This window comes from Somniosus microcephalus, chromosome 5 (genome assembly GCF_052327205.1).
Source record: "Somniosus microcephalus isolate GS21.2 chromosome 5, FLI_Smic_1.0, whole genome shotgun sequence".
In the NCBI taxonomy this organism is placed as follows: Eukaryota; Metazoa; Chordata; class Chondrichthyes; order Squaliformes; family Somniosidae; genus Somniosus; species Somniosus microcephalus.
In genome coordinates, this window is record NC_140991.1 from 11,919,339 (window position 1) to 11,942,254 (window position 22,916).

The window sequence follows — 22,916 nt, forward strand, 5'->3', positions numbered from 1 at the left end:
CTCCTGGTGTCCTGGCCAATATTTATCCCTCAAACAACATTACTAAAAACCGATTATCTGGTCATTATCACATTGCTGTTTGTGGGAGCTTGTTGTGTGCAAATTGGCTGCTGCGTTTCCTACATTACAACAGTGACTACACTTCAAAAGTAATTTCATTGGCTGTGAAGCGCTTTGAGATGTCCTGAGGTTGTGAAAGCTTTGTATAAATGCAAGTTCTTTTTTTCCTTCCTTTTTACTCGTGTAAACCTCATGAGTTTGTGCCAAATGACTTGTGCGTCATGGAGATGAGATAGGGGTTTGGCACAGCTAACTGCACGGTGTAGTTTGGTTGGAATTGTCTCTACTCTCATGTCCTTGCAATGCTTGCTGCTCTTGAATGACCTCCTGTTCTTACAGTGAACCAGCTGCATTTCATTCCTGTGGATCTGGGCTCGCCAATAATGCACTGTGCCGTGTGCGATCCCTACGTGGTGATAATGAGCGGCGAAGGCCAGGTGACGATGTTTGTACTGAAGCGCGACACGTACGGAGGAAACACCCACAGACTGACCATGCAGAAACCACAGATACACATGGTATGTATTCCTGCACAATACTAATGAAAACTTGCTCGGGACTGGGGATACAAAAGCAAATTCACTGATCTTGAGCCCTGTGCTTGAAGGGAGTGTGGGTTGGAGATCGGGACACAATATCTTAATGCTGATTCTCCGACCCGCATTCCCTAGCATCGGCGAGTTTACCCTACAGCCGAATCCTGACAGTACACTGTCGTAATTCCAGAGGGGAAAAGAGAGTTGCAATCTTACTGCTTAGAAATGGCAGTCCCTCATTCTTGTGTTTTCTGCTAAGTATAGTTGTGTAACTTGCTTTGCTAGTTATGTTGTTAGATACTACTGTGGTCAGGGCTGCTCTGCATTTTCCTCTCTTATAATCTGCAGATACTCCATTCTGCATGCTCTTATTCCTCCCTGCATCATCTTCATCTTGATATCAAGACTCATTGAGTCTCCTACTCTAACCCATTCTTTCCCAGGACTTCAACAAACTCTGAAACTCCTCATCTCCCTCCAGTCTTTCCTTCCTCCAACAATCTACAGGCTTTTGAAGCTCAAACTTTGGCCTCACCCAATCAGTACTTCCTGCTTTACCTTGTCTGTGCGCCTCCTCCTCCCTCAGTCTCGTCAGTGCCTGCATTAGGACCATTACTGCTTCACCTGGACTTCTTCATCGTTCCAAAAGAGTTAACTCATTCAATGTTTTAGCAAATGTATTTAAGTGACTGGCTGATCAATATAGAGCAGGAAGGTCCCAAGTTTAATTCCTGGTCTGTGCTGAGTTAGCTGTGGGTGGTTTGGTAACCAGAGGACACAGATTTAAGGTAATTGACAAAAGAACCAGGGGAGAGATGAGGAGAATTTTTTTTGCGCTGCCTGAAAGGGCGGTGGAAGCAGATTCAGTAGCAACTTTCAAAAGCCATGGTGTGGAGATGCCGGAGTTGGACTGGGGTGGACAAATGTAAGAAATCACACAACACCAGGTTATAGTCCAACAGCTTTATTTGAAATCACAAGCTTTCGGAGTGCTGCTCCTTCTTCAGGTGAAGTGGAGAAATGCATAAAGACACAGCTTATATAGTCAGAGAATCATGTCAGATGTTTACAGGTAACCTTTCCAACTGCCATTTATCGCACCTCGGCAGGGAGATAATCACAGCAGTCAAAGGTGTGAATGGTGTCCAAACAGGTCAGTCAGGGAAACATTACATCAAAGAACAATGAGGTGGGGTCACAAGGGGTCAAATATTGCAGATGCTGGGGTCTATGAAAAACAAAAAAACAGACAAAAAACATTTTTTTTGGCTGGAAATCACAGCAGGTCCAGCCGCATCTGTGTAGAGAGAACAAGCCAATGTCGACTCGAGTCTGGATGACCCTGCATCAGGTGGGGTTACATGTAGCGTGACATGAACCCAAGATCTCGGTTAAGGCCGTCCTCATGGGTGCGGAACTTGGCTATCAGTTTCTGCTCGACGATTTTGCGTTGTCGTGTGTCTCGAAGGCCACCTTGGAGAATGCTTACCCGAAGATCGGAGGCTGAATGTCCTTGACTGCTGAAGTGTTCCCCGACTGGGAGGGAACACTCCTGCCTGGTGATTGTTGCGCGGTGTCCGTTCATCCGTTGTCGCAGTGTCTGCATGGTCTCGCCGATGTACCATGCTCCGGGGCATCCTTTCCTGCAACGTATGAGGTAGACAACGTTGGCCGAGTCACATGAGTATGTACCATGTACCTGGTGGGTGGTGTCCTCACTATTTGATTCTCTGACTATATAAGCTGTGTCTTTATGCATTTCTCCACTTCACCTGAAGAAGGAGCAGCGCTCCGAAAGCTTGTGATTTCAAATAAAGCTGTTGGACTATAACCTGGTGTTGTGTGATTTCTTACAACTTTCAAAAGGGAATGGGATAAATACTTGAAAAGGAAAGCTTTCCATGGCTATGAGGAAAGTGGGACCAATTGGATAGCTCTTTCAAAGAGTCATCACAGACATGATGGGTCGAAGGGCCTTCATCTATGCTGTAAGATTCTCCTAACTGATCTCAGCCACAGAAGGAGTGCTACAGCTGGCCTCCATCCACATGCTAGGGCAGGGAAAATTGGCCAGGGTTTCCCTCCTGATTACTGTCCAGTGACCCCTACAGGAAGTACAGGGGCGTAGGTAGGTCAACTGAGGACTGGACCAGGCTTGCCTGTGATTCCTCCTGCTGTGGAATAGTTTGCCACCGTTTATAAGTAAGTTCAAAAATGATCAATGACAACTTGGTTCCACTGCCTGTGTAACTAACTATCCTCCCATCAGCCAGTCTGCACTTTCGGGCTCGAGGGAGGAAATAGTTAATCACGGAGGGTGGAATTTGCTCCCATTGGTGATCGGCGTACAAATTTGTGCTCTGGATGCGTCTCGTGTTTACATGTTGAGTTGAAGCTCTGGTGTGCCAGTACAGTTTGTGTTGCCGTGCTCTTGTCAGATACTTGCAGTCTCCAGGGTTGTGCTAACCTGACTCTACACTGCACTGGCCTGATAGCCGACTGAACTGACAGTAAAATTTATAAAACTACCACTTCCAGTTGTCGAAGGTGATCGCCCTTTGTGCATACCGAGATATCAGTGGAATGTTTACTACAGAGAGCCGAGCCTCTGCCGTGAAGGAGGACGCCATGAAAGGGAGCCTGTCAGAGATGGAAACCATGATTACCAACATTAGGTAAGAATCACTCGCCTTAACTCTTCACGGGAACATTCACAGAATCATCTTTGATTTTGTACTCTATGCCTCAGGATCCCATTTGCTTTTTTAACAGCCTTATCGACTTGTCCTGCCACCGTCAGAAATTTATGTATGTGAACTCGCAGGTCTTTTTGTTCCTGCACCCTGTTAAAATTGTGTCATTTAGTTTGTATTTGTACCAAAATACATCACTTCACACTTCATTAAATGTATCTGCCATGTGTCTGCCCATTTCAGTCTGTCTATGTCCTCCTGAACTCTCTTACTATCCTCCTTGTTGTTTACTACGTTTCCAGGTTTTGTGTCATCTGCAAACTTTGAAATTTTGCTTCCTATACCCAAGTCCATTAGTATTAGAAAAGGACGCGACTGTTACCAACGAAATAAAGTAGTGATGCATGCGCAGTTCCAGTGGTTTTTTTGGTTGTTCTCGCTGGACTGCCCACAGATTGATGAGAGAAAGGAGGGGAGGGGTGGAAATTTCAGGTATTGTGAGGTCTGTAATATGACTTGAAGATGATATTAGGATGTTGTCAGATTGAGAGAGTTTTATTGTACGCTGAGTGTGCTGCCTCTCCCTCTAACTTAACCTCACTGTATGTATTTAACTTACTTATATATGTATAACCTACCTGTTGGGGCCGTTGCCCCTTTAACTTACCTTTTAGGGCCATTGCCCCTTTAAGACGCGCCTTAGCGTGCTGACGTCACGTCACGTACAACGTAGCGTGCTGACGTCACGGCACGTACGACGTGACGTGCGTGAGGCGGCTGCCGGCCCGACTCGGCCTTCCAGAAAGGCTGCCGGCACAGCCCGGCCTAGCGTCTTCGGCCGCATCTACCAGCCGCCGGGAGCGACGCGATCTTCCGCTCCCGCGGCAAGCATCGGCTCAGCCTGGCCTCCAGCTCCCGCTCCCGACTTCGGCCTCCACAGCCAGAAACGCGACCACGCGCATCACGTGACGCCCCAAGCGCGGACAACGCTACCGAGCGTGATGAGGTCATCACGCTCCCCACAGGACTGCTACGTAGTCCTCGTGGAGTCCTCGCTGGGACACAGACCTACACCACGGTGCTCCTACAGCAGCACAGGCTCCGGGCAGTTGTATTGTCCCCATGCTTGAGTCTTGGAAATTGTTTGTCTGTAAGTATTTTAGAATGCTATGGATGATTAATGTGCACTGTATGTTGTAGAAAATGTTTAGTTGTAACTTTTCTCTGTCTAGCTGATTAACTAGTAGCTGTATTTTCATACACTATGTACAGGGCTAATTTAAAGAGAATGCCTCCCAGTTTACTAAATGTACTGTGTTGCTCAGGCGTACCTAAATCTGTGTATACATATCAGTTATGCGCCTGTATACTAATGTGTGCTTCCATTTCTGTGTTGTATTTCAGTTTTACAATTAGAATCGTTCAGTAAAGTGTTACAAGAAAAGTCAAGCCTTGTGATTTTATTGGAAGATATCGAGTTGTTCGCTATCTGTCTAGCTCTGCATAGAATCGCGTTGCGAGGGCAGAACACTGAGTGTGTTTATCGCTGCCAGGTCCTCTGTTGTGGTTTGAACACGCGGCTGGTGAACAGAATGCAGGCGCAGGATGTTAGGATTCAATCGGCTGGGAAAAGGCACTATTGAGAAAGAGTAGAGACAGTGCGGAGAGATAGAGAGAGGAGCGCTACACTAAGAGACTGGGGGGGGGAAACAAGAGGGAGGGCGGAGAAGGAACGCAAGAAGAGAGAGAGAGAGTGGCAGCGATGTGATTAATTTATCAGAATGAACTGCTAAAACTTCCAGTACAAGTTAACGAGGAAAGGTGACTGGAAGGTGATATTAGGATGTTGTCAGATTGTGAGAGTTTTATTGTACTCTCGTGCAGTGTGTTTAACACTATCAGGTCCTCTGTCTTTTTATTCGTTCCTGGGATGTGGGCCTCACTGGCAAGACCGGCATTTATTGTCCATCCCTAATTGCCCTCGAGAAGGTGGTGGTGAGCCGCCGCCTTGAACTGCTGCAGTCTGTGTGGTGAAGGTACTCCCACAGTGCTGTTAGGGAGGGAGTTCCAGGATTTTGACCGAGCAATGATGAGGGAACAGTGATATATTTTCAAGTCAGGATGATGTGGAGGGGAACTTGGAGGTGGTGGTGTTCCCATGCACCTGCTGCCCTTGTCCTTCTAGGTGGAAGAGGTCACGGGTTTGGGAGGTGCTGCTGAAGAAGCCTTGGTGAGTTGCTGCAGTGCATCTTGTAGATGGTACACACTGCAGCCACGGTACGCCAGTGGTGGAGGGAGTGAATGTTTAAGGTGGTGGATGGGGTGTCAATCAAGCGGGCTGCTTTGTCCTGGATGGTGTCGAGCTTCTTGAGTGTTGTTGGAGCTGCACTCATCCAGACAAACGGAAAGTATTCCATCACACTCCTGACTTGTGCCTTGTAGATGGTGGAAAGGCTTTGGGGAGTCAAGAGGAGTTAAGAATATAAGAAATAGGAGCAGGAGTCGGCCATTCGGCCCCTCGAGCCTGCTCCGCCATTCAGTAAGATCATGGCTGATCTTCTACCTCAACTCCACTTTCCTGCACTATCCCCATATCCTTTGATTCCCTTAATATCCAAAAATCTATTGATCTCTGTCTTGACTATACTCAATGACTGAGCCTCCACAGCCCTCTGGGGTAGAGAATTCCAAAGATTCACCACCCTCTGAGTGAAGAAATTTCTCCTCATCTCAGTCTTAAATGGCCGACCCCTTATTCTGAGACTGTGACCCCTAGTTCTAGACTCCCCAGCCAGGGGAAACATCTTCCCTGCATCTACCCTGTCAAGCCCTGTAAGAATTTTGTATGTTTCAATGAGATCACCTCTCATTCTCCTAAACTCTAGAGAATATAGGCCTAGTCTACTCAATCTCTCCTCATAGGACAATCCCCCTCCATCCCAGGAATCAGTCTGGTGGTGAACATTACTTTTTATTATTTGGAACCTGACATTTATGTGCAGAATGCTTCTGCGCAGCCTCTGGCTCGTTGGCAGCAGTCACTGATTGGTTAAAAAATTAGTCTTTCTTTCACCCCATTATCCTCTTTCTCTCCTTCCCCCAAATGTAACTTCCTTTCGCCTCTCCTAGTGATGGTGACTCATATAAGGGTCATAATGGCAGCTCGCCAGTACCTTACACATAATTTGTGTGTGAGCCCCAGGGAGTGCTTGTTGGCAGGCTATATTACCAATATATTCCTACATTATAACGGTGACTGACATGAATCTTGTCATTCATGTGAGAATGACTTATGTAATAATACTGGGTGGCCTGCTGGTGGCGCTGTCCAGGGAGAGTATAAATACTCGGGCATGGGCCCAGCTTGCTCAGGACATTCTTTAACAGGAACTAGCGAAGGACACAACTAGATCTCCATGTTGAAAAACAGTTGATTAAAGCCTTGTTTAATACTCAGACCGAGTGCCTCGTAGTTTTCTTACGTCAGTGACTACACGTCAAAAAAAAAAGTACTTCATTGACTCTAAAGCGCTTTGGGAAGTCTGGTGGTCGTAAAAGGCGCTATATAAATGCAAGTCTGTCTTTCTTCCAATAAGCTTTATCCTGCCCTCACCCAAAGTCCACAGTTGTACCTGACGTGACTGGTTAATAACTCTGGTTTTTTTCTCTCTCTGTTCTTAACTCTGTGGGACTTGGGCTAGTTATGGCACCCCATACCGCTGCTCTGTCTGAGATGGGCCTGGATGGTGCAACAACACTGAACCATCAGATAAACCTGAAAATCCGTGTTCACAACTCGCCTGTGTGCGTGTTTCTGCTAACAACACTGCAAGCACAAGAGGGCAGGAAATATCATGAGTTGCGTCTCTCCGAAGGGAGGGAGCAGAATGTAGTTGCAGGCGCGCTCTGTGTGGCATAGCGGGGGCACAATTTAAAAATAAACTTTGTTGTAAAATGGCGCACGTGGATCTTTTCTAACAGTTTCTCCCCTGTGCTCCTTTTCCTGTATGCTTTATTGTAGATTGAAATGCACTAATAATGGTGTGAAATCAATGAAATGATTGTGCTATTTTAGAGTGGGGAGATGGCCACGAGCAGAGAGGTGTAGATTAGAGCGCTGTCCTTTCAGCTCTACGGTCTGAATTTGATCTAATTTATTTTGATGAAAAGTGGCCGGATACTCCACAGTTAACGATTGCTAATTAATTTCCTTGCCTGTCTCCTCCAAGTGTATCCGTGCTTCACCCGTGTGTTTTTATTTCAATCTTGCAGCACCACAGTGGACGACGAAGAGGAGATGCTGTACGGAGAGTCAGGCTCGGCTCTCTTCAGCCCTCCGAAAGAGGAGCCAAGCCGCACCTATGTGCCGATGGTTGAAAGAGAGTCCTCGCACTTTAAAATCGAGCCCACCAACTGGTGCATGCTGGTGAGGGAGAACGGTGTCATGGAGGTGAGAATCGGAATCTGCGTCTAGGATTACTGATCAAGATAAAAAATCACGGGATTGGGGGTAATATACTGGCATGGGTGGAAGATTGGCTATCTAACAGAAAACAAAGAGTTGGGATAAATGGTTCGTTCTCAGGCTGGCAATCAGTAACTAGTGGTGTTCCGCAGGGGTCAGTGCTGGGACCCCAACTCTTTACAATCTATATTAACGATTTGGAGGAAGGGACCGAGTGCAACATATCTAAGTTTGCCGACGATACAAAGATGGGAGGGAAAGCAGTGAGTGAGGAGGACATAAAAAACCTGCAAAAGGACATAGACAGGCTAAGTGAGTGGGCAGAGATTTGGCAGATGCAATATAATGTTGGAAAGTGTGAGGTTATGCACTTTGGCAGAAAAAATCAAAGAGCAAGTTATTATCTAAATGAAGAGAAACTGCAAAGTGCTACAGTACAAAGGGATCTGGGGGTCCTGGTGCATGAAACACAGAAGGTTAGTATGCAGGTGCAGCAGGTGATCAGGAAGGCCAATGGAATCTTGGCTTTTATTGCAAGGGGGATGGAGTATAAAAACAGGGAAGTCTTGCTGCAGTTATACAGGGTATTGGTGAGGCCACGCCTGGAATACTGCGTGCAGTTTTGGTTTCCATATTTAAGAAAAGATATACTTGCTCTCGAGGCGGTTCAGAGAAGGTTCACTCGGTTGATTCCAGAGATGAGGGGGTTGACGTATGAGGAAAGGTTGAGTAGGTTGGGACTCTACTCATTGGAGTTCAGAAGAATGAGAGGCGATCTTATCGAAGCATATAAGATTGTGAGGGGGCTTGATCGGGTGGATGCGCTGAGGATGTTTCCACTGATGGGTGAGATTAGAACTAGGGGGCATAATCTTAGAATAAGGGGCTGCCCTTTCAAAACTGAGATGAGGAGAAACTTCTTCACTCAGAGGGTAGTAAATCTATGGAATTTGCTACCCCAGAGAGCTGTGGAAGCTGCAACATTAAATAAATTTAAAATAGAGATAGACATTTTCCTAGCAGATATGGGAATTAGGGGTTACGGGGAGAGGGCAGGGAAGTGGACGTGAGTCTAGATTCAGATCAGCCATGATCCTATTGAATGGCGGAGCAGGCCCGAGGGGCCGTATGGCCTACTCCTCCTATTTCTTATGTTCTTATGGGTTGGGATGGTGCAGAGGGAGAACAGAGCTGGAAAGAAACCCAATGTCTCGTAACAACACAATGTAGTTGAGAGCTGCTTCTACCTATGTTTTGTTGCTATATCAGTAAAGATACTTTAGAGGCAATGATGTGAGGACCTGCTGCTGTGGAGCCCTGCTAGACATGAATCATAGAATCACACAGCACAGAAGGAGGCCATTCGGCCCATCATGTCTGTGCTGGCTTTTTGAAAGAGCTATCTAATTGGTCCCACTGCCTCGCTCTTTCCCCATAGCCCGGCACATTTTTCATGCATTGGGTTGAAGGTAGGGCTGTAACATGATAGCTGTAATTCTCCCACCCATGCGCACCTCCAGTCAGGATGTGTGTCCGCTAAACTTCCTTGTGGAATTACTGTGTGTATCGATTCTAACCCTTGGTGCCAGAGTGCCGCCCATAGCCATTGCTTCATTAAGCTTGAGTTAATTTAAGGTTTTTTTTTTTTTTGCAAACCCTAATTAAATTTTGTAAGTTACTTCCACTTCTTCACCTGCCTCCCCACATCACTCCCTGACCGATATATGGGGCAAGTGATCATTTGCGACCTGCTGCTGCTCTTGTCAGCCGGAGATTGTGGAATCAGCCTCAACATAAAAGGGCAGGTTCAGCAGGACTGGCAATGGTATCACAGAACCATGTCTTAATCTTGGGAATCAAGGGATATGGAGATCGGGCGGGAAAGTGGCGTTGAGGTTGATGATCAGTCATGATCTTATTGAATGGCGGAGCCGGCTCGAGGGGCCGAATGGCCTACTCCTGCTCTAATTTCTTATGTTCTTAAACCTGTTCCACAGTATAAAGTGGTAGACCCTTTTCTCTGCTCCGCCCCCCTTTTAAAGAAGAGAAATTGATAAAGAAAGAGAAAATAGAATATGAGAGTAAACTAGCAAGAGACATGAAAACAGACTGTAAAAGCCTCTATAGGTATGTAAAAAGGAAAAGATTAGCAAAAGTAAATGTGGGTCCCTTACAGGCTGAGACAGGAGAAATTATAATGGGGAATAAGGAAATGGCAGAGAAATTAAACAAATACTTTGTGTCTTTCGTCACGGAAGAAGACACAAAAAACTTCCCGGAAATAGTGGAGAACCCAGGGTCTAGCGAGAATGAGGAACTGAAGGAAATTAGTATTACAGGAAACTTTATGCTATCCGGCACCGATGGGACCGAGCTGCTGCCGTTCCCTCAAAACTGCCGGACACTCCAGAGTTAATGTTGAAACATACGGAGATTTTCATCTCCGTATGAATCAACAAACCCTGTTGCTTAGCAACAGCCTCTGAACAGTCAGCAAGCGTCTCTGTAGTGTCTCTAGCTGAAGCTGTTGCTTAGCTACAGACCTTACAGAGCTTGACTGTTCAATAAAAGCAAAAAAAAGAAACGAAAAGAATAAAAAACGGCTCCTGATTTTTGCCGGTGGCTCGAGCTTGCCGGACGGTTCGCCTCCGGATAACTCAGTTTCCTGTAATACAAAAATAGTACTGGAGAAATTAATGGCACTGAAAGCCGATAAATCCCCATGACCTGATGGCCTACATCCTAGGGTTTTGAAAGAGGTGGTTATAGAGATAGTGGAGGCATTGGTTGTCATTTTCCAAAATTCCATAGATTCTAGAACAGTTCCCGCAGATTGGAAGGTAGCAAATGTAACCCCACTATTTCAGAAAGGAGGGAGAGAGAAAACGGGAAACTACAGACCAGTTAACCTGACATCAGTAGTAGGGAAAATGCTAGAATCTATTATTAAGGATGTGGTAACAGGGCACTTAGAAAATAATAATAGGATTGGGCAGAGTCAACACGGATTTATGAAAGGGAAATCGTGTTTGAGTATAAGAGTAAAGACGTCTTACTGCAATTATATAGGGCCCTGGTGAGACCACACCTGGAGTATTGTGTACAGTTTTGGTCTCCTTAGCTAAGGAAGGTATAAAGTTGCCATAGAGGGAGTGCAACGAAGGTTCACCAGACTGGTTCCTGGGATGGGGGGATTGTCCTATGAGGACAGACTGAGTAGACTAGGCCTGTATTCCTTAGAGTTTAGAAGAATGAGAGGTGATCTCATTGAAACATACATAATTCTTACAGGGCTTGACTGTTTCCCCTGGCTGGGGAGTCTAGAACCAGGGGTCACAGTCTCAGAATAAAGGGTCGGCCATTTAGGACTGAGATGAGGAGAAATTTCTTCACTCGGAGGGCGGTGAATCTTTGGAATTTTCCACTCCAGAGGGCTGTGGAGGCTCAGTCGTTGAGTATATTCAAGACAGAGATTGATAGATTTTTGGATATTAAGGGAATCGAGGGATATGGGAATAGTGCAGGGAAGTGGAGATGAGGTAGAAGATCAGCCATGATCTCATTGAATGGCGGAGCAGGCTCGAGGGGCCAAATAGCCGACTCCTGCTCCTATTTCTTCTGTTCTTATGTAGCCCCTGCCCAGTGGAAACTTTTGAAACATTTATACATTTCTATATATGGTGAACAACAGTGGCCCCAGCACGGATCCCTGAGGGACACCAGCTCAGACTAAAGAGACTGTGGATTTGCAGCTGAGGATGTACAAGAGAGTTCAGAAGGACCAGTGACCATAGTGGCACTGAGCAAGTCTTGTGATTAGATTGGGTAGAATGACTGGGTGAGCTGGAATGTCCTCTTCTCATTACCCCAGTGCTGCGTTGTGGTGTTTAAAACGCTAGTGCTCATGATTCCCATGTTTCTGTGCAGATCTACCAGCTTCCCGACTGGCGCTTGGTCTTCCTGGTGAAGAATTTCCCTGTGGGTCAGCGCGTGCTGGTGGACAGCTCTTCCGGTCAGCACATGACGCAAGGAGAGATAAAGAAGGAGGAATTTGCCCGCCTGACGGAGATGCCGGCAGTAAGAGAGGTCCTGCTGGTTGGGCTCGGCAATCGACAGACAAGGCCTTTCCTTCTGGTAAGCGATAGTTTGCGTCGCTGCGGTAAATGTACATTAGCATATATTTTGTGTGTGTTCTGACCTTGTGGAACGCATCACCGAGGCTCTAAGTGTAAACAGAGGTTCAATTCTCTGGTCTGTGCGCAGTTCACCAATCTCGGTTGAGGACATAAAGCGAAATGCTGCAAATCTGAAATAAAAACACAAGGTGTTGGAAACACTGAGCAGGCCCGGCAGCCTCTGTGGGGAGAGGAAGGTAGGGTTAACGTTTCAGGTCAAGGGCCTTTCAGCAGATCCGGGAGATGAGCAGCTTGTAAAGAGGAACAGAGCCAGGGAGAAGAAACAAAGAACGCTCTGTGATTAGGTGGAAGATGGAGCGAACACACGATCAAACCACAAGAAGGGAAACAGATAGCTGGTAAAAGAGACCAGTTCATTCACTGCCACTTCCCCTCCAGGAGTGCCCACCTTAAAGAAGTTCTGCTCTTCCCTTGAACGCGATTTTTGTTTGTCTCTCTTACCTTGACATCAAGGCAGCATTTGACTGAGTGTGGCATCAAGGAGCCCTAGTAAAATTGGAGTGAATGGAAATTGGGGAAAACTCTCCACTGGCTGGAGTCATACCTAGCACAAAGGAAGATGGTTGTGGCTGTTGAAGGTCAATCATCTCAGCCCCAGGACATTGCTGCAGGAGTTCCTCAGGGCAGTGTCCTAGGCCCAACCTGCTTCATCAATGACCTTCCCTCCATCATAAGGTCAGAAGTGGGGATGTTCGCTGAAGACAGCAAAGTGTTCAGTGCCATTCGCAACTCCTCAGATAATGAAGCAGTCCATGCCCGCATGCAGCAAGTCCTGGACGACATTCAGGCTAGGGCTGATGAGTGGCAAGTAACATTTGCGCCACACAAGTGCCAGGCAATGACTGTCTCCAACAAGCGAGAGTCTAACCACCGCCCCTTGACATTCAATGGCATTACCATCGCTGAATCCCCCACCATCAACATCCTGGGGGGTCACCATTGACCAGAAACTTAACTGGACCAGCCACATAAAATACTGTGGCAACAACAGCAGGTCAGAGGCTGGATATTCTGTGGCGAGTGTCTCACCTCCTGACTCCCCAAGTCCTTTCTGCCATCTACAAGGCACAAGTAAGGAGTGTGATGGAATACTCTCCACTTGCCTGGATGAGTACAGCTCCAACAAGAAGCTTGACACCATCCAGACTAAGCAGCCCGCTTGATTGGCACCCCATCCACCACCTTAAACATTCATTCCCTGCACCACCGGCGCACTGTGGCTGCAGTGTGTACCATCTACAAGATGCACTGCAGCAACTTGCCAAGGCTTCTTCGGCAGCACCTCCCAAACCCACGACCTCTACCACCTAAAAGGACAAGGGCAGCAGGCGCATGGGAACACCACCACCTCCAAGCTCCCCTCCAAGTCACACACCATCATGACTTGGAAATATATCACCGATCCTTCATCGTTGCTGGGTCAAAATCCTGGAACTCCCTCCCTAACAGCACTGTGGGTGTACCTTCACCGCACAGACTGCAGCGGTTCAAGAAGGCGGCTCACCACCACCTTCTCGAGGGCAATTAGGGATGGGCAATAAATGCTGGCCTTGCCACCGACGCCCACATCCCAGGAACGAATTAAAAAGAAAACTGTTCCCCTTCATTGCTATCTGCTTCCCTTCCTACGTTTGATCATGTGTTCATTAAAACTCCATCCATTCTGTCATTTAATCATCTCCACAGACCATTCTTTTTCTCCCTTTTCCCTAGCTCTGTTTTCATCATAGGCTGTTAGGCATCAGACTAGGCAAAAGAAGAAGGGGATAAGTTGCAGAATAAAGGGAAAGTTACCCAGAATAACAATAATAAAAGTAATTGGTGTTCAGAGGGACCCGGGTGTCCTTGTACACGAATCACTGAAAGTTAACATGCAGGTACAGCAAGCAATTAGGAAAGCAAATGGTATGTTGGCCTTTATTACAAGAGGATTTGCATACAAGAGTAAAGACATCTTGCTGCAATTATATAGGGCCCTGGTGAGACCACACCTGGAGTATTGTGTACAGTTTTGGTCTCCTTACCTAAGGAAGGATATACTTGCCATAGAGGGAGTGCAACGAAGGTTCACCAGACAGGTGCCTGGGATGGGGGGATTGTCCTATGAAGAGAGATTGAGTAGACTAGGCCTATATTCTCTAGAGTTTAGAAGAATGAGAGGTGATCTCATTGAAACATACAAAATTCTTACAGGGCTTGACAGGGTAGATGCAGGGAGGATGTTTCCCCTGGCTGGGGAGTCTAGAACCAGGGGTCACAGTCTCCGAATAAGGGGTCGGCCATTTAGGACTGAGATGAGGAGAAATTCCTTCACTCAGAGGCTGGTGAATCTTTGGAATTCTCTACCCCAGAGGGCTGTGGAGGCTCAGTCGTTGAGTATATTCAAGACAGAGATCGATAGATTTTTGAATATTAGGGGAATCGAGGGATATGGGGATAGTGCAGGAAAGTGGAGATGAGGTAGAAGATCAGCCATGATCTTGTTGAATGGCGGAGCAGGCTCGAGAGGCCGAATGGCCGACTCCTGCCTCCTATTTCTTATGTTCTTATAAGCAACACCTATTTTGTAGCTCTAAGCCTCTAATATCGGCCCTGGCTCCCTCATACAGTGGCTCCGGGAATAGATGAATAGCTCTCCTTGGTGCTTGTCTGTTGCAGGTTCACGTGGAACAGGAGCTTTTGATCTACGAAGCCTTTTCCTACGACGCACAGCAAAGCCAGAATAACCTGAAAGTTCGGTTTAAAAAGGTATGTAACGCCACAACGGGAACATCAGCCCTCAAATGCCTCACGCACATCAACGGCTCCTTTAAATGAACCTTTCTGGTTAAAAATGTATGCATGTTGATTAATTTTTTAACAACAATTTCTATAATTTAAATTGTTATTTAAAAGTTTGCTCATTGGTGAATTATGGGTTCCTGAGACTGCCGCGGGTTCAGCCAGTACCATCAAAGTCAGATTAATTAGTGATTTAGCTCATTAACTGGTTAATTATCTTGCTGCTGATGGTGGGACATTGCTATGTGTAAATTTGCTGCCACATTTGCCGATGTAACAGCAGCACCTACACTTCGAAAATCATTGATTGACTGTGAAGCCTTTTGGGATGCAAAGAGGCTTCAAGGCGATTTAGACAAGTTGAGTGAGTGGGCAAATACATGGTAGATGCAGTATAATGTGGATAAATGTGAAGTTATCCACTTCGGTAGGAAAAACAGAAAGGCAGAGTATTATTTAAATGGTGATAGATTGGGAAATGCTGATGTACAAAGGGACCTGGGTGTCCTTGTACACCAGTCACTGAAAGCAAACATGCAGGTGCAGCAAGCAGTTAGGAAGGCAAATGGTATGTTGGCCTCCATTGCAAGAGGATTTGAGTACAGGAGCAAGGATGTCTTACTACAGTTGTACAGGGCCTTGGTGAGACCACACCTGGAGTACTGTGTGCAGTTTTGGTCTCCTTACTTGAAAGGATATACTTGTCATAGAGGGAGTGCAGCGAAGGTTCACCAGACTGATTCCTGGGATGGCAGGACTGTCGTATGGGTCGACTAGGCCTGTATTCACTAGAGTTTAGAAGAATGAGAGGGGATCTCATTGAAACATATAAAATTCTGACTGGGCTAGACAGACTGGATGCAGGGAGGATGTTTCCCCTGGCTGGGGGGGTCGAGAACGAGGGGTCACAGTCTCGGGATACGGGGTAGGACATTTAGGACTGAGATGAGAAATGTCTTCACTCAGAGGGTGGTGAACCTGTGGAATTCTCTACCACAGAAGGCTGTGGAGGCCAAGTCACTGAATATATTTAAGAAGGAGATAGATAGATTTCTAGACACAAGGCGTCAAGGGGTATGGGGAGAGAGCGGGAATATGGTATTGAGATAGAGGATCAGCCATGATCAGATTGAATGGCGGAGCAGGCTCGAAGGGCCGACTCCTGCTCCTATTGTTCTATGTTTCTATGTTCTGAGAATGTGAAAGGTGCTAATATAAACACAGTTTCTTTTCTTATATCGGAACTCATCCTCTGGTACAAAAACGCTCCCATTGCAACACCTACTTCGATGTTGAATAACCCCATTCGTTTTAGCTCTCCCCATGCTTGGCTGGTTAATCACCGGGAGTACTGTGTACAGTTTTGCTTCTCTTACCTTGTACTGGTTCCTGGGATGGGGGGATTGTCCTATGAGGAGAGATTGAGTGGACTAGGCCTATATTTTCTAGAGTTTAGAAGAATGAGAGGTGATCTCATTGAAACATACAAAATTCTTACAGGGCTTGACAGGGTAGATGCAGGGGGGATGTTTTCCCTGGCTGGGGAGTCTAGAACCAGGGGTCACAGTCTCAGAATAAGGGGTCGGCCATTTAGGACTGAGATGAGGCGAAATTTCTTCACTCAGAGGGCGGTGAATCTTTGGAATTCTCTACCCCAGAGGGCTGTGGAGGCTCAGTCGTTGAGTATATTCAAGACCGAGATCGATAGATTTTTAGATATTAAGGTTATCAAGGGATATGGGGATAGTGCAGGAAGGTGAAGTTGAGATAGAAGATCAGCCATGATCTTATTGAATGGCGGAGCAGGCTCGAAGCACCGAATGGCCTACTCCTGCTCCTATTTCTTATGTTCTTAATCCAGGTTTTCTTGATAACTGTTCCAAATTTCATTAATTTTCATTCATGTTCTCGGAATCTACTTTCCTGCATACTTTGATATACGTTGATGAGATCCCTCTGTTAATCTGCTTTCTTGTTAGCCCGTAAAGCTGCTCGTGTCCTGATGACAACCCTCACCTAGTAATCTGTGATGTCTTGAAGTGGTTTCTCTTTACCTTTCCTCTCCAGGTGCCACATAATATAAACTTCCGAGAAAGGAAGCTCAAACAGTCCAAGAAGGACAAGAAAGTGGAGACCGCCATGGGAGAGGAACAGATCGTCCCGAAAGCAAGGGTCGCTCGGTTCCGCTATTTTGAAGATATTTCTGGATACTCGGGGGTAAGGTTTATTGTAATTGGCGCAGAGTCTTTTTCACTTTATCTTTTGTGTAAATTTCTTTTAACAGCAGCAGAACACCTGAATGTAATAATAGAGTCTCCCGATCTATCCAAGGAGGGTGTGCATTGCCTGCCCCAGCTCCCACTGCGCTTTCGGGGGTGGTGCAGTCGGGAAGTTTGCCTGCAGCACGTAAAAGATCCTACGGCACTATCCCGAAGAGCAGGGAAGTTCTCCCCAGTGTCCTGGCCAATATTTATCCCTCCAACAACATCACAAAAAGCCCCCCAGATTATCTGCTTGTTCTCACATTGCTGTTTGTGGGACCTTGCTGTGCGCAAATTGAATGTAAAGCGCTTTGGGATGTCCTGAGGTCACGAAAGGCGCTATAGAAATGCAAGTGATTCATTCATATTCTGAATGTCAAGTATTTTGGCAAATGTCTTGTTTTTTGAGAGTGGCCATAACCAGCTGCACAATTCAGGGTTGGAATAGACCTTCCCAAAGTCCCCGGTACCATGGTTGAATTCAGGCACAGATTCCAGATAATCAAAAAGCAAAATGATGCCGATGTTGGAAATCTGAAACAAAAACCGAAAACACTCAGCAGGTGTCAGGAGGATACAAGTCGACGATTCCTCCGTTCTCTCAACAGATACTGCCTCACCTGCTGAGTGTTTCTGTTTGTGTTACAGATTCCAGATAGCTTGGTGCTGAAATTTGCACCAAGGAACCAACAGCAACATTATGAGAAATTCAGATTGTGCTGTTTTAAGGTGTCACCATGTTGTTCAAATTCCCACCATGCCATTGCCTGATGGAAAATCTGCCCTGCCGCCGTGCCAGTTTCAATGCACTGCTAACGTCGTCTCCTTCTCTGTCCTAGGTATTTATCTGTGGCCCGTCCCCTCACTGGTTGTTCATGACCTCGCGAGGCGCGCTGCGCTTGCACCCCATGACGGTTGATGGGCCAATCGAATCCTTCGCTCCCTTTCACAACGTCAACTGTCCGAAGGGCTTCCTGTACTTCAACAAACAGGTATGGAGGAGAGCAGTGTCACTGTAGAACGTGAACCGTATGTCAGGAGGCTAATTGAATAGAGCATCTGGTCAAAGACTTAACCCTCTTCGTGGAGCTTTGAATCACCCACGTGGAAATCTGCCAGTGGAAACAAAGTCTCTCGGTTAAGTTTGCGTTTTAAGAAGAAGCTTTTTTTTCTTCCTTTGTCTGACATTTAAGTTGCAAAACATTGAATATTCTTTTGAGCTCGCCAGTGGTCTCGTGGGTAAAGGCGCTGCCTGGTGTAGTACATTCACACAGCGGTCCCAGGCTCTGTCCCTGGGGTGCACTGGCCTTCCTGGCCTGCGGAGTGCGTCCACTCACTGAACAAGCTCGCTGAGCACTCTGGAGAGAGTTTTTTCTGTTGTGCCCGCCTGTTTTTAAACCAGGCCGAGCTGTAATGGGTAGATTTGTTTTACATTTTAAAATCATTTTCTGAGGCAGGAGCTTACAACTTTTTGCTGTATTTGTATAAATGTTAACTTTCTTTTGCGGGTGTTGTCTCTCACTCTCTCCCCCCCCCCCCCCCCCCCCCACACACGCACAACAAGATATGTGTCCACTGCTTCATTGGTATTCCTTTCAAAATATTGTTGCTGCTAATTAGCATGGTAATAATGGCTCCCTTGGGGCCTAATTTACCTGGAGAGCGTTCAGAACAGGTAAAGCTGGACAGACGTCTGACTGAGCATACAGGACCAATTAGAGGAGGGCCCTCTATTGTATGCTCTTTACTCTTTGACAGTATTCTTCCCCTCCTCTGCTGAAGATGCTGACTTGTGCAGGGATACTTTTCTAATGATCCCGTGTACCACCCAAGTGACCATTCCTAAATCTGTGAGACTGGGCAATGAGTGCTTGCAGGCTGTTTGGCAGTAGAGTGCATTCGAGTTTACCCCCAACACGGTCCTCTTTGGCATCTACACGCATGCACTCCCCAGCAAAGGTCACTCGGTAACGATCAGGGGTGGGAACTCTGGCTGCTTTTCTCCCCCCCCCTCCCTGGCTCAGGAGCCAAATGGTCAATTGTAGCATTCCGGCAGCTACCCCAGCTCAGGACAGAGCAGATAATGAACCTGGGATTTATTGGTTTGTGTAGCTCAGTACCACAGTGCACAGTCCATTTACACATTAACCCATCAGAGAAGCGTGCCTCTCTTTAACATTCCTGTTGCTTTAACCTTGTGAAGGGGGTTGATGTAATTGTTCATCTGATGTTGAAAGAACCCCAGCACACCATGCAGTGAGGAGATTGCTTTTTATAAAGCATGTATTGAAGGCATTTTTCTTCCACTTGACCTTTCTCCTTTACAATCCTTTCCCTTGCCATAGGGCGACCTTCGAATCAGCGTGTTACCCACATACTTGTCTTACGATGCACCATGGCCAGTTCGAAAGATCCCACTACGTTGCACGGCACATTACGTATCTTATCATGCGGAAACTAAGGTGAGAAACACTGTGCATTATTTGAAATCTTGCCTTTTTTACCCCATAACGTCTCTTCAAGCAGTGGTGTTTAATTGGCCTCTGGCACCGACGTTGTCACTAGGACTCCAGTAACGTGCAGTTGTGGGTGTGTGAAATTCTTTATGCTACGTTCACTTGAGCTGTGAAAACCACCCAGCAGTACAATTATAGATTCTGTCCTTCCAAATTCAGCTTGTGTCTCTGCAGAGAGCATTTGAAGCTGCCTAACACTAGTGTGGAGATCTTCAACCTTTCCTGTGTGGGAGGCCCCAAGAACACGCACTTTCCAGCAGTGGGTCACTGTGTAGCGATCGGGAAAGGGATTGTCGGCCATTTCCTTTCCCTTAATAGGCTTGGGGGAGGACTAAGACCAATTGTAGCACCTGTACTGTTGCACTGGCTAATACCAGTTAACTCGATGCAGACCGGGAATCAAACCTGGCCTGGTAATACACCACATCATCTATTGAGCCACCAGCAACTTTGGAAAGTAGACTTCTGCTTACTTTGGTCATTAAACCAATTTTATTTTTTTCCCCTTCACTTTTAAATGAAATGGGTGAGTTTTGTGACCAACTGGTCCTGTTGTCCAGCGGTTCAGGGGCCTTGACCATGACACTTGATCTCTTCAAACAAAGAAAAGTCATCTAGCTGACGGATAAGGCTTTCTGTGTGGATACTGTGAACGTGTGTCTTTTTCTTCAGGTGTATGCCGTGACTACTAGTGTGACGGAGATCTGTAATAGGATCCCAAAGATGACCGGGGAAGACAAAGAGTTTGAGAATGTTGAACGCGGTGAGTAAGTCCAGAGCAAGAGAAATTGCCTTCAGCTTGGCCACGATGGGAACCTGGGTCGGAGGTGGAGCGGTATTTGGTGCTACTTGGTGTCTGTAAAACAGCCCACCCCTAGCACACTGCAGGAACCTGGTTCTACAATAGTATACCTAAACCTCCAGCTGAAATTGGAAAAGTTTGTGGTGTTAAATGTTGAAATAGTGCACTTTCACCTCAGTATCATAGTCTTTTTTAGCCTGGCTATTTTATCACAGTGAACCAGGGATTAAAATTGTGGCTATAGGCTATCACAGTATTACACTGCCTACTGCAGATCAAAGATTAGAAACCAAAGTTTACCAATCTGGAATAAGGGTTAACTTTATGGTCACTAAATTACATGAGCTGCAGAAATGACTCTGCTGAATTTGTTGTGAATCCTGACTGGTGACCATCCACGGACAAAACCAACCTTGGCCCTTACTATTGGTTCAGTAGATGTGTTTTTTCATTGGTGCTAATGGGTGGGTAAGGTTCAAAGACCACTCATTGCCATGGATTTAGGATCATCACCAACAGAACAAAGGGAGATGTTCGGAGAGTGGTTGTCAGGACATAGAATGCCCCACCAGAAATACTGGTGGAAACAAATTCATAATAGCTTTTAAAAGGGAACTGGATGTGTATTTAAAAAAATTAAGAGGCTGGAGAAAGGACAAGGGAATGAGACTGAGCAAGTAGTTCTTTCAACAACTAGCACAGGCACGATGGGCTGAACGGGCACTCGCTGTGCTGTAAAATTGTACGATTCTATGTGCTAATGGATGGGTTAGGGCAACAACCTCCTGTCGGTGCTAATGGATGGGATGGGGCAACAGCCTCTCCATTGATAGTAATAGAAAAGAATAGGCCTTGTCCCTTTGACACTGATACCTTGTTCTATTGGCAGATGACAGGTATATCTACCCAGTGCTGGAGAAGTTTTCCATTCAGTTGATCTCACCTGTCAGCTGGGAAGCCATTCCCAATACTAGGTAAGTTAGAGCAACTCTGTATTACTGAAGTCTTACTAGAAAGAGTTAACCTGCGAACAACACTTGCTGTAAGTGTCTGTCTTCACGCCCAGTGGACAGAAAGAATTCTTACTTATGCTCAGCACTCATGTCTTCAAAAATGACATGCACGGAATCGTTTCTTATTACCCTCCTCTTCTTCGAATGGATTCGAGTTTCAGAATCCTTAATCTGTATCCTGACCCCAATATCGGATTCAAAGAGTTAAAATGGACTAGGGTTTGGCGGATTAATGATGTCGTGTGTCTAGGTGTCTTTAGCATGGCTTTGTGGATGTAATGTGCAGTGTGAGTGTGCTAGTGACATCTACTGATAGAACACCCATCCCATACCAGCCTTTGATTTTCAGATTGGACCTTTTCTATGTTAGGGATATGACAGGATTGAACAGTGTGTGACAGCAGCTCAATTTTGTGATACAGTGCCGTTACCATACAGCAAGGCTGATATACTTGGGATCGGATACTGTAAACCAACCGGTGCAAGGCTTCAAGAACATTGCATCTTCCATTGACATTGGTTGCAGCAACAGACAACACAGATTTTCCATAATTTTAATTTTATGGCCGTTGAGTTTTGCAGCGTGAAACACGTTATTCCCCTGCCTCCCCATCCAACTTTCTCTCCTCGCCCATCTTGGGATACGTTCCCCGGGCACACTCTTGGCCACTGGTCACATGTGAGCCTGGACGGAGAACATCAGTCAGTGTGACGACGGAGGGCAAGGTTCTCTCTCTGCTCCGCCCCCTCCCCCAGGTCCAGAGAAAGAAAGACTTGCATTTCTATAGCTCCTTTCATGACCTCAGGACGTCCCAAAGAGCTTTACAGCCAATGAAGTACCTTTGAAGTGTAGTCACTGTTGTAATGTAGGGAGGTGCGGAGGCCAGTTGTCGTGTGCCTTCCGACACCCTGGCTGAGATCACAAAGCTCAGAGGCTGGGCGGAGGATCTAAACCTGACACCCGGTCACTTGCAGTGCAATTGGACATCGGGGCGCACGTATCACTTTGATTTTTTTTAAAAAGAAGCCACTTTTTAAACGCATGATTGACACACCAAGTTATTAATAGTGTCAGCTGAACGGAACTAACACAATAATGGGGGGAAAGTGCTCCTTGTTAAATCTATCTCATTGTTTTTGTTCCCTTTTCAGTCCAATATAAAAAGAGATGGTTGGGTCACGACAGTTCCAGTGGGTTTATTCCAGTTACTGTAGTTTTCACAATCTACAAATATTGTGGCTTTTACTTCTGACAACATATTTATGTGTTGCAGCATTCTTGTCAGCAGATAGCATTTGCTCCTTGGAAGATGAGCATCTCCAGAGTACGGGTTGTTTGATATTGGATAGGTTGAATGTATCTTGTGCCCGTGCGGATCCGAATCAGCTGAAACTCTGTGCCCCCTTTTTTTTTTAATCCCTTCCAGGAAATTAGAAGAGTTTGATAATCGGAGGGGAGAAGTGTAAGTATGAACCTTTGATCCTATTGGGTGGCCAGGTTTTAACCCCCTGAGAACTGGAGTTTATTTGCAAATATTGGTGTAAAAGGTTTTTGAAAATCTTACATTTAAAGAAGTGTTTTATGGTTGGGCT

At 46.2% G+C, this 22,916-nt stretch overlaps 1 protein-coding gene across 2 annotated transcripts in view; it reads left to right on the top strand.

Annotated features, from left to right (window-relative positions):
* Window positions 1-22,916, top strand: part of cpsf1 (cleavage and polyadenylation specific factor 1) — a 104,083-nt gene that overhangs the window by 54,830 nt on the left and 26,337 nt on the right. For both annotated transcript variants that reach the window (XM_085987322.1, XM_085987323.1), the window contains 11 exons: window positions 400-578; window positions 3,135-3,271; window positions 7,562-7,739; window positions 11,682-11,888; window positions 14,609-14,698; window positions 16,799-16,948; window positions 17,832-17,984; window positions 19,338-19,454; window positions 20,181-20,271; window positions 21,200-21,284; window positions 22,751-22,786. In XM_085987322.1, coding sequence (XP_085843448.1) covers window positions 400-578; window positions 3,135-3,271; window positions 7,562-7,739; window positions 11,682-11,888; window positions 14,609-14,698; window positions 16,799-16,948; window positions 17,832-17,984; window positions 19,338-19,454; window positions 20,181-20,271; window positions 21,200-21,284; window positions 22,751-22,786 — 1,423 coding nt within the window. The remainder of the gene's footprint in view (window positions 1-399; window positions 579-3,134; window positions 3,272-7,561; window positions 7,740-11,681; window positions 11,889-14,608; window positions 14,699-16,798; window positions 16,949-17,831; window positions 17,985-19,337; window positions 19,455-20,180; window positions 20,272-21,199; window positions 21,285-22,750; window positions 22,787-22,916) is intronic.